The sequence below is a fragment of the Pagrus pagrus genome, assembly GCF_965226575.1.
Source record: "Pagrus pagrus genome assembly, chromosome: 19".
NCBI classification, from domain to species: domain Eukaryota; kingdom Metazoa; phylum Chordata; class Actinopteri; order Spariformes; family Sparidae; genus Pagrus; species Pagrus pagrus.
The window spans coordinates 6,772,064-6,785,698 of NC_140203.1; the positions used below are offsets into that span (position 1 = coordinate 6,772,064).

General features: G+C 40.2%; 2 protein-coding genes across 2 annotated transcripts; both read right to left on the reverse strand.

Moving 5' to 3' along the window:
* Positions 1–1,363: 1,363 nt before the first annotated feature.
* LOC311274535 (uncharacterized protein) lies at positions 1,364–5,633 on the reverse strand. The gene is made up of 2 exons (XM_084382285.1): positions 5,226–5,633; positions 1,364–4,328 (listed from the first exon to the last, which is right to left on the reverse strand). The coding sequence occupies exons 1-2, from the start codon at positions 5,345–5,347 to the stop codon at positions 2,108–2,110; spliced, it is 2,343 nt and encodes a 780-aa protein (XP_084238411.1). The 5' UTR covers positions 5,348–5,633; the 3' UTR covers positions 1,364–2,107.
* A 1,627-nt stretch (positions 5,634–7,260) lies between these two features.
* On the reverse strand, positions 7,261–10,095 carry LOC311274545 (stanniocalcin-like). The gene is made up of 5 exons (XM_084382306.1): positions 9,904–10,095; positions 8,846–8,988; positions 8,619–8,726; positions 8,429–8,532; positions 7,261–8,009 (listed from the first exon to the last, which is right to left on the reverse strand). Exons 1-5 carry the CDS (start codon positions 10,016–10,018, stop codon positions 7,715–7,717), a joined length of 765 nt encoding a protein of 254 aa, XP_084238432.1. The 5' UTR covers positions 10,019–10,095; the 3' UTR covers positions 7,261–7,714.
* Between the last annotated feature and the right edge of the window lie 3,540 nt (positions 10,096–13,635).

Sequence of the window (13,635 nt, forward strand, 5' to 3'; positions counted from 1 at the left end):
AGCTGCATTGAGATATGTTAGCAATTTAAGCTAACTGTCACTCAGAGTAGTGTAATTTTGCTATCTTCTGTTGAGTTGCGTACAGATTTTGCTTGTATCTTAATTGTAATGATTGGTCACCTCATAATGCTTAATTTAGTTTAGGGACACTGGCGAAAATATATATTTATTAGCTATGTGAATTGGCATAACTGCTCTATCTGCTGCATTTCTATGACATGGAGACTTCTTCTTGTAATGGTTATTGTTGAGCTCAACTCACTGCTGCCACCTGTCGACGTGGAGGACAAAACGCGATTTAAAAAGTTAGAAATAAAGAAAAATGCCCATTTTTAACACTATGTGTCGCCATAGCCCATTTAACAAGATGAAGAAAAGCTTTTATTTATCTGCAAAACAAAAATACTACACCTTTACCTCCCTTTATATCTCTTTATACCACATTTGTGCTTGTATGTATGACTATCTGGAAGTGTGTTTTCAGTTTCCTCTCCTTGAGCGCTACATGAAACAATTGGAAGAAGCATGTTTAAATTAAGCTCAACATAAACCTGCTTTTAATGGCCTCATGTGTAAAGTAGAACCCGACCAATACTAATTTTTTTTGTGGCTGACATCATTTAGATGTTAAACTAATCGAGAGAAATGAAAACTTTCACAGTTGCCCTGATGGACTGCAGTGCTGCTACTCTCATTTGTGGGCTCTCATAATGTTCCTCTTGGGAGTGGCTAAGTCTCGTGTGACATCTAGTGGTGCAATTTGGTATCACCGGTCCAGTCTGGTCTGGTCCCAAGCGGACGGAGGTGACGGAGACAGGATATTTTACAGTTTAACGATAAACTTCTCCTAAAATGACATCAGTGCACTGGAATAGTGAACTTCACTGGGAATTTTAGAATAACAATATTTCCCCAAGCATCTTTTTTGGCATTATAATCTCTAAAATAAGTTTTCATATCGGTGCATATCAGACAATGTACACACCGATAGTGATTTAACTGTGATAGGCCAACCAATATATCGTTAAGGCTCTAGTTTAGGATAAATACTGCACTGTCCAGCCTAAAAACAGCTCCTTATAAATCTGTGTTTTCTGCCTGATATTTGGTGTGGATGCTTTAGGAGCACTTACACACATTTACAATTTGTTAATATAGCATAAATTGTAGTAATGGCGGTTTTAGGAAACATATAAGGAACACATGCACATGTTTGCAGATATCATACACACCTTTTTGGGCTGTTTACAAGAGAGAACATGGTACAGAGACTTCTGGTTCAGAGTCGAGGTGTCAGGTTGACAGCCAGAGAGGCTTATTTATAGCTGAAGATCTACCCTAACGTTGCACAAACAGACACATGCACTCTAACCCTTTTTATTCACACTGGTGACCCAAACCTCACCCTTCAAACACGATATGATTCATGCACAACAGCCAAGCGTCTACACCGGAGAGATTGGGTTAACCCTCAAAGACAAAGAACACATTTTTGGGGGCGTCTGACTCTCTTGTATTTATTTTGTTTTTCCCAACCTGTTCTGTCAATCAGCATCAAGTTCATCTGATTCAGGAGGACCTTAACTTTCAACCTTAACCTTAACACGATAAAGCTATTTATTAGAGTGGGTAAATAGGAAATGTATTAAACCATGACAGCGAAATATAGAAATATATTTATCCATTAAACACAAACAACAAATGTAGCTGCAACCATTGCCTGACGGCGCAGGAGAAACTACGTGGGTTTCTTTGGATCAATGTCAAAGAGCACGCAATGGCATGATCACTACGGAGCCCCTGGATGGCCAAACAACACGTGTGATACCACTGAAAAGCCAAATGACTCAGCTTTCCATGAGTGTTGGAAGCATATGGAAAAAAGATCTTTGAGGGTTAACCTGGAGAAACAAAGGAAAATGTCCTCTGGATATCTGATCAGTGTGATTTTTGAATGCATGCAGTCTGAGTACAGGCAGGTAAAAATGGGAACAAATTATAAAAACTAGACTGAGATATACATCAGACTCTATTGTGATTTTAAGACCTTGAATAACACACGATTAAGGCACTTGACATTAAACTTGCTAAAAATACTGTAACTCATTTAAAGTATTATACAGTGTCCTTTATCTTTTGCTGGTTCAGTCGGGGAGACAGCTGAACTGTCTTCTGGTTTCTCTGGATCTGTTTTACCCAAATCTGCTGACTGAACATCTGCCTCCGCTGGTTCAGTTTGTTTTGAAGCTGCCTCAGTCTCACTTGTTTTCTCTTCTTCTACTGTTTTAGTGTCTTTCCCCTCAGCTGTATCTGGTTTTGTGTTTGTGACAGTTATTTCGCTGTTGACTTCTACACTTTCAGTTTGTGCAGCCAACACACTCTCGGGCAGAGCAGTCGTTTCCTCTCCGTCTCCATCTCCCTCGTCGGCCGTCTCTGCAGGAGATGCCTTCTCTTTCTCCTCCTCCCTCTGCTCCTTCCCACCAGCCTCTTCTTCTTCCTGTAGAGCAACGTCAACCGGAGTCAGAGGCGTGAGGTCCAGGCATGCCTTAGGAGAGGATGTCGCCTTTTTTCTTGGAGGGGCGACTGGCTTTTGTTCCTCAACGTCTTGTTTCCACAAGTCTTGATCTCCATGCCTGTGTTTCTCATCCTGAACTGTTGGATGATCATCTGTAGTTTCCCAGTCAAGTTCGTCTGGGGGAAACTCGAAGCTTGAGATGCCGAGGGGATCGACTGGGATTTCAGCGACTTTTTCAACCTTGATGGAAACACTTTTCTTTTTTGTGCTTTTACTCTTTGTCGCTGATTGGGTTTCGTCCTCTTCGAACGAGCGAACGAAAGGCTCTAATTCACATGGAGAAGAATTGGCGCTGGATCTGAGGAAGTCTGTGACTTCCTCCTCTGAATTTGGGATCTCACTTTTGTCAGGCTTGGACACCATGTCGCCAAAATCATACAGATCTTGAGTCAACACTCGAGGACCTTCTTCTTTTTGGCATTTTCCTCTTTCAGTTGCTTCCATTTCCACCACGGGAGTCTCATCTATGAGGACGTATTTCTCTAAATACCCCCTGGCCTCGCGGTCTGAATGCCTGCTGTGGAAAGATTTCTCAGAGGTCAGACTCTCCGTATCTTCTTCTTTTTTACGACTGCCGATTGCCTCCTCGTACAGGTCCGTGTAAAGGAACGCCATGGCTTTGGGCTCCTCCAGCAAAATGGGGTCAATGATTTTGGGAGGTCCTTTTGGGAGAAAGATCGGAGTCAGGATCTCCTCTTGGCTTCCAAACAAAGTCGAACCGCTCGGTTTTGAAGGAAGCCTCGAGCGTGCACCTTCAGCCACTCCACCTTCCTGACTTTTCAGGTAGTCTTCTGTACCACCGTAGAAGACTTCATCGAGAAGCTCACTGGTGATTTCCTCTAAACTGATTGTGTCTGACTTGTCGTTATCCACAGTTGTCGTTGTTGTTGTGGTGTTGTCTTGAGTTTGCGCAGGTTTCTCGATGTCCTGGCTCTCAGTTGTACCCTCAGCTCCTTCTTCTCCCTGCCCCTGCACGATCACAGCAGGACTTCCTGGAGCTTGCGCATCAATCAGGGTGAACGCCTCAAAGTAGTCCACATTGCCAGGAGCTGCTCTACCTGGAGGTCTCGCCACTGGAGCTCCTGGTGGATCCATCACACTCAAAGGTGAAGGCTTGACTTGGTCACTTCCTGCTGCAGCTAATCCTGTTGTTGGAAAGACCAGTTCGTAGTCAAGCGTCTCTTGAGTCACTTTAGGAACAAGGCTGTCCTCAAGATATGAAAGGTTGTCCACCATTTCCTTGCTTTCCTCTTCGTCAACAGTCGCCAGTTTTGGTGGAACAACAATGTTGAGGATTTCAGAGCCCTCAGACACTAAACTGAACAGCAGTTGCTCTTTATCTTCCAGCAGATCGTTCGCTTCTTCTTCATCTCCTTCTTCATTTTTCACGTTTGGCTGTGAGACTTCGACTAACTCCGGCCTTCCTGAGACGTTCTCAGAACTCTGAGCCAGGACTGGTTTGCTCTTCACTTTAGTTTTCTTCCGTCTTGAAATCAGCTCCTCGTCCATGACGAAGATAATCTTTCCTGCTGGAACAGACCCAGGTGTTGCTGGCCGGACTGCAACCGGAGATCCGAGTTCCACGGTGGAGTTTCCAGGCTCAGATGCCCAGGGTGTGTTGCATCGACTAGGAGTCGTCTCCCACGCAATCCCGCTGTCCTCGCCTTGCATCGTCACCATGGAGAAGGAGGAGTCCATCATCAGGCACTGCATCTTAGGCCGCACGTTGTCGTCGTGGACGGCCTCACGTAAACTGAAGGCACAGCGAAGGAGAAACAAAATGAAAGTGGGACAAAAATACATACATCTGTCTTGATTCCAGCCCTCAGAAGCACATTTAAGCTGTTATTTAATCTTTTTTTTTAAATTTAACTGTTTGTTTCCAGCATTTATGACATTTGGCCACATGCAGGAATGTTTTTGTGTTCTTATCCTGATCAAACTTGTCGGTAATCGCCCCTTAGTAGCCGGATCCCTTATTCCTGAATTTTTATTTTACTTTTCTTTACGCATTTCTGCTTCAAATTGCAAATTAAGGGGCCGTTAATCAATTTTATGTCACATTTTAAATTAAATATATTGATCTACATTTATTTTAAATGTTATTTTTGTTGCTTTTAATGGCATATTTATTTATATAATCCACATTTATTTATTTCTGTACGTTCTGATCCTCCTTAGTAAAACACCTTCTGAACAAAACGACTGAATTTTCTTTTTTGGGTGAACTGTTCCTTTAAACCGTTTAGGAGACGTGTCGTAAGTGTACTTTGTGCTGCGGTTGAACTGCTGCGTGGCATTACAAAGAGAGGCGCCCGTGGGGTGGACAAAATAATAGAAACACCTATCAGTATCAAGCAGAAGAATTCAATAGCACCAAAACTACATCGTACAAAATGATCATGAAGTTGATCATGATCTCTCTAAAACACTTTCAGAAAACCTGCATGAAGGTAAACAAACTTGGTGGCTCAGAGGGAATTTCATCCACTGACAGTTTAATATGGGAATGAATCCAATTTATGACTGTAACATAAAACTATTGCATCTGGGCGGCTTGTTGAAGATGAAAAGTTCACTCTACTTTTTATGAAATCTACAAACTAGACCTCATCACACAGAAAACATTGGCCTCTACGCTGAGCTCTACCTGTTTCGAAGGTGCTCCACTTCATCGCTGGCCTCCAGGTTTTGTTCAGTATCTTCAGGTGTCAACGCCGTCATCTCGGCGTCCACGTCTGGCACGGCCGAACCTTCTGTCACAGTATCCATTGTCGTTATATCTTGATGAATTCCTCTTAAGCCTCTCAACACGACTCAGAGCTGCTCTGTTGATCACATCCTAAGCAAGCGTGCTTGAGTTGACTTTTCATGCTCAGCGTTATCTTGAAATAGAAAACTGGTCTTCCTGTGTTTCATGTGAAGCATTTGCAACATGTTGGGAGGTTATTTTGTCATCTGTTCACACCGGCTGAACCCTTGCGTTTGACATGCAGTAAATAAGTTAATCTGAGTTGAATAGTTTCAACCTGTGACGACTTTGAGCTGTTAAAAAATGCAGCTACATGAAGTTATTGCCTCCTCTTATTTTTTCTTGCCAGGTCTAAATATAATGTTGTGCTGGTCGCCTGTATCCGGTGTCAAGAGTCTGTCTGTAGGAGGCAGAGAGGAAAGTTCAAAGTGTTCAGTCTGGTTTTCACACAACTGATCAGGGATCAAATAAGTCCTGTATTGAGCTTTGACATTTGACGTGGTGAGAGTGGTAAGGAAAACAAACCACATGATAAAAAACAACACATTTTTAGGGTGATGTGCTGATCTTATCTTTAAAAAAAATGCATGTAAAAAATCTGCTTTTCTTGACTCGACCCACACTTCCATGAAAATGTCAACACCTGTTTATGTCTGTCTCACAGATACTACAAGGAGTTGGGGAGGGCTTTTTCTTCTAGTCAACAGGTTGTATCTGGGCAGAAGTCATCCTCATGTGTCAACTAGTCTGGTTATCAACTCACCTCCATGCTGATGGAAAGTCAGGTGAAGTTTTGTTGTCCACAAAACATTTCTGGAGCTTCACAGCAAAACAGCGCTGCAGCATTCTCCTTATTAACTGAAGAAGAGGGGGAAAAAACAAACAGAAAATGTCTCAATACAGCTTGTTCGACGTAATCCAAGTCTCCAGAAGCCCCTAACTACAAAACAGTATGAACATGGTGAAACTGAGAACAACTGGAACTCATAGACAAGAAAGCAAACCAGACTAAACAAGAGGTCCCGAGCAAAAACAAAGTAAAAATAACAATATTTCCCTCTGTTGTTAAATACTGAGGTAGGAGTACCTTGAAACTTGTCTTAACTATAGTACTTGAGTAAATGTAGAAAAAAGGATTCAAAAGTCAGACTTGCATAAAAGTAAAGATATCATGTAAAAATATTACTCACCCATCAAGTATCAAAAGTATAAGTACAAGTAAATTATACATATATTTACTTGTAGGTACTGTATACTGTATACTGTATACTATGGGTCCGCTTATTGCTAGCCTGATTATCATAATCAGTGTTTTTCTTTTTTTTTCTTTCTGTCAATTGCAAACAAAATGTGCTGCTTTGGCTCTGATGCAACATGTAATCTGCAAAGTAACTAGTAACTAAAGTTATCAAATAAATGCAGTAAATAAAAAGTACAACGCCAAAATGTAGTGGAGTGGAAGTATAAAGTAGCAGAAGATGCAAATACACATGTAAAGTACAAATACCTCACAACTGTCGTTTACCAGAGTACAGTACTTGAGTAAATGTACTTAGTTACCTTCCATCACTAGTTACTAAAGCTTTCAGATAAATGCAGTGGGATGAAAAGTACAATATTTGCCTCTGAGATGTAGGAGAGTAGAAGTATAAAGTTGTAAAGTAAAGTACGCCACTACTTGAGTAAATATATTAATCACTGGTAATTAGTTACTTTCCACCATTGCTGTTCAGACACAGGAGTAATGTTGTGCTGCTAGAAAAGACATCAGCTGTTCATGTATGTTTTTATATCTGTTAACGCCACCTGGTGGCTCTTCTACAAACTATACAAGTAAAGTTGAACATCATCAGCATCGTCTTAGATTAATAACAGGTTCTGATCAGTGAAAGAAAATCACACGAGCCAAAATCAATCATGTATCATCATTTATTTCTAACACAACGTCCAGACTTTTGTCACCATCTCAGGTTTTTACATCACACAGCGTCTCATTTAAAAATACAACTTTGTCTAATAAAGTGGTCTCAGGCTCCTCGCAGGAGTCACGAAGAGCTCCACGACCAGCATGAGAGCATCGTCTGACCTCCGCAGCCTCTTTTCTTCTCTACATTAAATATGACAGCCTCATAAATTAACTTGTTTAAGAAAATAAATATCATAATCACTGTATAATAGGCCTCTTTTTTCAATGTCTGTAACACGTGTTTCTCAGGAAAGGGGGACTAAGCAAATCACCCTAAATAATAACAATAATAATATCATAACATAATATTTATCACCCCGAATCACCGTCTAAAGCTCTTGGCATAAAAGGTAATCATTGTGAAACAATCTGAGGAGAAAGCTGCAGGTTTCAGTGTGCATACAGTGTTTTTGTGTGTTATCTAGTTCTCAGCTTTAATCCCTCCCTCCACGTCGTCCACGGATCTCTTCCTGGCGAACAGGTGGGTGGGGTCTCGGCCTCTGAAGCCGGGCTGGATGTTGAACACGGGCATGTTCCTCCAGCTGGACGGGTTGTTGAAAGCGCCGGAGCTGGAGCCGGTGGCGCAGGGTTTGTTCTGGACCAGCTGGAGGAAGGTCTCCATGTCGGGGCCTAACCGGGCCACGAGGCCGGCCCTCACCGCCGCCACCGTCTGCTCGTCGCAGGCCTGCAGCGCCTGCAGGAGAGTGCTGTAGTACCTGGACAACAGGACAGAACAGGGAACTTTGAGTCCACCGAGACAGCATTTATAAGAGTTGTGAAGCTCTGCACTTGCGCTTCAGTGGACAGGTTGTACACTACTATTACTACCGCACCCAAATCTGCCTTCGTTCATGAAAGCTGCCGTATTTCCTTTAGTTTATTTCTTCTTAACGGTGCTTTTATTGTGAAATTATTTATTATTTTGATGTTTAGAGGGAATGTTAAGCAATAAAAACAAAGTGTGTCACAGTCCTCCTGATGGATTGTGGTGCCGATATGTTCCTCATCTTAGCATGCTGATGTTAGCTGTGTTAGTCAAACTACAGCCTCACAGAGCTTCAACCGGGGCTGTAGTCTCTTTAAATTCACATATTATTAAGACTGCGGTGTGTGAGACAGGTGTGTGTGTCCTGACCTGTTGGGGAAGTGAGTCGGCACCTGCACCACCTCTCCGATGGCATCGGGATTGGTTCGAGCCACAGTGCAGATGTCGAGGCTGGTGTAACACTCTTCTTGTACCTTTTGACAAGACAGAAAAAAAAACTCAGCGAGTGACGATCAGAGAGGAGCGTCGTCGGCGTCAGTGAGAGTCGGAGTTCACAAACCTCGGCGATCATCCTCTGGAAGATGTTGCAGCGGCGGATAGTCTGGAAAACCTTTGCTGAGATTCCCTGAGAGATGCAGTGCAGACTTTTCTTCACAAAGGTTTTACCCTGGAGAGCAACACACACACACACACACACACACACACACACACACACACACACAGGTGAGACAGGCAGACAGACAGACAGGTGGATGGTGTGATGGACAGACAGACTGACAGACCCACCTCCGTGTTGAAGGTAGCAGCAGTGTGGAGGAAGAGTTCACAGATTTCATGCATCCCGTCGGTGTCGCAGGTCGAGTTTTCCAGACAGGAGAAGAAACCGCAGCCCACGGCAACAGCTCCGTTCAAACATCTGGCCACATCAGCTGCAAACAGACGCACACACAGTATTTAGTACGGGACTGCAGCTGATTCATATTCACATCGTCGATTATTTTCTCCATTAATCGATTGATTGATTGTGACACCTTCATTAAGCAACAGTCAAAATATCAAAACCATTTAAATTAAAAGAATTATCAAAATAATTCGAGGGAAAAACAGCAACTCGTCACATTTGTGAAGCTGAATATGGACTAAAATGGCTTAAATAAAAAAGAAATAAAGAAATGGCTCAATAAATTCATTAATATGCCTTTAAATGCACCAAAAAATAGTTTATAAAGTAATTTATAAAATGAGATATATATCACATTTCTGTTTTTGCTTTTTGCATTTGCTTCTGTATTTATTTACTGTTGTACCATTTTTTTTTAACTTTGCCATTTATTTATTCAATTATTCATTTTTAAAGCTATTAATAAATAATATGAAATGATGTTGGATAATTTGTCTTCTGAAGCAGAAATGAATAAAGAAATATAAAAAGAAAATACAGAAATAAAAATGTCCGTCGAAATAAATAGGGGGATAATGCAAAAAGGGCAAATAACACAGAACGTAAAAAATCACAAAGTGAATAAATGAATAAATACAATGCTGTATGTATATAAAAAATAATACGTAAATGTATTTTTAATTGTATTTATCGGCATTATAATTAACATATTGAACAATTTATGTACTGCATTATTTTTTGATTTTGGCAGTTTCAGTCCTCCATAGAGTCTCAGGCGCACTTGTATGAACTGTTAGGAAGTTTTGTTTGTAAATGACATTACTTGAGCCAAACCACAAGAAGAAACAAAGAGAAACAAACTGAAGTTTTCCTGTAAACCAGACTCAAACAATAAACCGGACTCAGAACAATAAACCGGACTCGGAACAGAACCGGGACTCACTCGGGCTGTTTGCGGAGAATCGTGCCCGGCGGGGAGCAGCTTCCTCCGGGAGCATCTCGAAGCAGGCGGCGGCGCTGAGGCCGAGGAGCAGCAGCAGAGCGGAGCCGGGCAGCATGATGTGTTCTCGGGGTGCGGAGGATGGATGGATGAGGTGGCTCTGGTTCAGGTCTTCAGTCGTCCCGGTGGTCCTGCCTGTCCTGCCGCATCACTCCGCACCTGGTATTTCTATCATGCCCGGCCGGGACTGACCAATCAGAGGGCGCCTTTCCCGCGGGGGGGCGCTGTTAATGGATTATTCATGAGTGTAATTAACCCACACAGTTAATTGGATATTTCCACTCACACCACAAGATACACGCAGTTTCCGAGCAGGAAAGAGGATAATTTTAGATTCTGTGTCTTTTGAAGCATAAAACACAAACCAGGAGAAATATATTCCAAAAATAAAATTAAAAAATGGTTAAATTAGGAACTGAATAAGCGAAAAACAACACAAATTAATCACATAAGAAGTATCCTTAAAGTAAATTTTAATGTTATTTTAAACATGAGACTCTGCAGCTGCAGTTTGTTTCGTTAACAGGTGCAATAATTTGGTTTATCTTGAGTTTTCTTGTTTTTGTTGTTGTTTAACTTTATAAAAATAGCAGCACAAGAAGGAAACAGGATGCTTCAGTTTCTGATTCCAGTCACGTCTGTTGTTTTTCCTGTGAAGTCGATCAGTCGAGTAGAAACAGCTGATGAGTGCCTGTGAACACAGCAGGATTAGACTTAACTGCTCAGATCCAGAGGAAAGAGCGCTGATACATCATAGTTAAACAACTAAACTACAAGTCATACTATCATTACCAAAACTTACCTAAAGTATGAGATGTAAAAGTGGTCAAATGTTCACTGTCAGTGTTTTTTCTGTTATGCTGTAGATGTTTGATGCAGGGTTTCAGTTATGGGAAGGAGAGGCAGGATGTATGGAAGCCCAATGATGCCAGTTAAAGAATATATATATATATAGTCGTAATTATGAGATAAAAAGTCAAATTATCAGATTAAAACTCATAACTATGAGTTCAAAAGTCAGATTATGAAAGAAAACGTAAAAATTATGAGCTAAAGTGTAATTATGCGCCAAAAAAGTTATAAAATAAGATAAAAATTCATAATGATGAGATAAAAAGCCAAATTATGAGATTCAAAATCATGAGCCTAAAAGTCATAATTATGATTTAAAAAGTCATAATTCTATGATAAAAAGTTGTAATTGTGGGATAAAAATGTGTAATTGTGCAAAGTCTTAATATGAGATGGAAATTCATAACTGGGAGATAAAAAGTCAAATTAGGTGTTAAAAAAAGTTATAATTATGAAATGAAGTGACACTATTTAACTCAAACTGATTACTTTCTTTGTTAATTAAAAAAATCTGTGGTGTCAGAGAGCTTTTTTTGTTTTCTTTCTATATAAGAGCATATTGTTATCCAAGATAACTTCATCTCAGACTAGATTTATTATTTTGTTTTTGGATGCTTGTAAAACAAACATCTACTCTCAGTAGAGTGCATACGACTGCCAAGGACCAACAGTCCCATTTTGTTCAATCAATCCTGATGTAATATCAAATTAAACATATTCAAAACTTCTTATTGGTTCACAAACAAACAAACAAACAAGCAACACACTGAGCCAGTTTTCAATCTGAACTTCATTTATTATGATCACCTGAAGGAAATCAGATTTGCACAATGATGATAATGAGCAGCATAATTGTTTGATCAAAGACATAAAAGCAACATACATACATTCATTTATAAAAAATAAATATAGAAATAAAAATGTTATAAATAAACAAACACAGGAAGAATTGCAGGAAAACACTGATGACAATGATGACAACTAGAAATGAAAGAGAAATATTTCAAATAAATATAAAAACACAGATAATAACAATTATTACATGTTTTATAACACACTTTGTGTTCATGTGAAGCAGATATAAGGAGATTTTAGTTAATGAAATTGTCAACAATTATAGAAACAGTTACATGTTTCCCAAAATGTCAAACTCTTCCTTTAAGAATTGAAGGTTAATTATATAACAACAAAGACTTTGTTGGGTTTTTATGTCCCATGATTGAGTGTTAGCCAGTCAAGCTAACATTATCTCCGGTTGGTTGTTGTAGGAAATGTGGAAAAATCTGTGTGTCTTATCTGTGCGTCGGTTATCAGTAAATAGTGAGAAAGTCGTTAGTGGAGGCGGCTGCGTTTCCATCACGGCCTGCTTCACAACAGGAACCAGTGAACCTCTCATGACTTCATTAGCCCGGAGGTCAACAGGCTGATAAACATCTCCCAACGCTCACGCTTTAAGTTTTCATTAACTGCCCCTCCAGCACGCACTCGGCTCCCCAAACCAGAGTCATGTGGGGAAAATAAAAGTGGGCTAACTCCATTTATTTGCAGGTATGTGTTGATTTAAGCTTTAATGAATTCCCTGATTCGAACCAAACACAGTAAAAGTCCTCGTGAACACGGCATTCAGTCACTTACACAAAACCACATCCAAGGCCATGTTATTGTCGTTACTTTTCTGATGTTTTTCAGTAAAATACCGCACAAAAGTATAAATAGAAATTCAAACCACATCCAAACGGAAGTGAACAACACAGAGACACAAACTATAAAAGCAGGACTGTGGGAAGCAAAAGGAAACAGTCAGTCAGAAAATCATCTAAAAATGGAAAGCCGACATGGAGCTCGAGTCTTCTGCGGTTTCCGTGCAAAAATACTTTTTTTTTTTTAACTGTCAACAACAATAAAAACACGGAGGAAATAAACCAGAATGCACACAGACAGAATTTGAACAAGCCTATTCTCCCTTTTCTAAAAGTCTGCTGGAGGTTTTAATCAAACTTTTTTGATAAATCTTTGTTGGGACACTTGGTATGAAGGAGTAGAGGAAACAAATGACTGAGATAAAATAAAGTCACAATATTTTGAGAATAGGGACACTTTTATAGTGTTTTAGAGGATCATGTGTGGGCGGACTGTAACGTGACAAGAAAGATTAGACCTTCTCATTTCTCTCAGCCGCCGACAAGGACGTTACACTAAATCTGGACACAGTGTTGGACTAGAGATTTTCTGCCAACTGAGCTGGCTAACTTAACGCTTTCCTTTCCTTTCCTTTCCTTTCCTTTTATCTCATTTCCTTTCCTCTTGTTTCCTCTTTCTTGTTTTCCTTTCCTTTCCTTTCCTTTCCTTTCCTTTCAAGGCTAAAATGAATAACAATAAAATAATTTAATCCAGCGGCTCTTCCAGACTTTCCCAATTATACCTAATGGTTCAAATTATAATAGTCAAACAAGTCGTTTCTCAGGGTTGTGAAGCTCAACAAAAAATGTATCCACCATTTTACGGACGCTTCTTTCACTATTTAAGCCTACGGGAAAAAAGTCTTCCTGCCAGCCACAGATTTTGCTTAAATGACAGCACTTGGTTTGATCAGATATTTCTAGCTACGTAAGCTAACGTTATCTCCATTAATTGGTTGAAAACACTGTCTGACTTTTTTAATGTTCCCAGTTGGATTGTTCTAAAACAAGACCAAACATATCTTAATATGATCTAAAAGACTGAGGCTAAAGCTAAATGAATAACAAAAAAGTCTTCCTGATCCATGCAGATATGAAAGAGCTGCATTGTTCAAAATGCAGGGCACCGCTCCAGAAATGTTTG

What these genes read in the sequence shown, in the direction of transcription:
- LOC311274545 (XM_084382306.1), bottom strand. Translation starts at nt 10,018, where the DNA reads ATGCTGCCCGGCTCCGCTCTGCTGCTGCTCCTCGGCCTCAGCGCCGCC. An exon ending in CTGCTACCTTCAACACGGAG is followed by an intron (nt 8,727 to 8,845) that starts GTGGGTCTGTCA and finishes GTTGCTCTCCAG; the next exon opens with GGTAAAACCTTTGTGAAGAA. An exon ending in CCGACTCACTTCCCCAACAG is followed by an intron (nt 8,010 to 8,428) that starts GTCAGGACACAC and finishes CCTGTTGTCCAG; the next exon opens with GTACTACAGCACTCTCCTGC.
- LOC311274535 (XM_084382285.1), bottom strand. Translation starts at nt 5,347, where the DNA reads ATGGATACTGTGACAGAAGGTTCGGCCGTGCCAGACGTGGACGCCGAG. An exon ending in GTGGAGCACCTTCGAAACAG is followed by an intron (nt 4,329 to 5,225) that starts GTAGAGCTCAGC and finishes CTGTGCCTTCAG; the next exon opens with TTTACGTGAGGCCGTCCACG.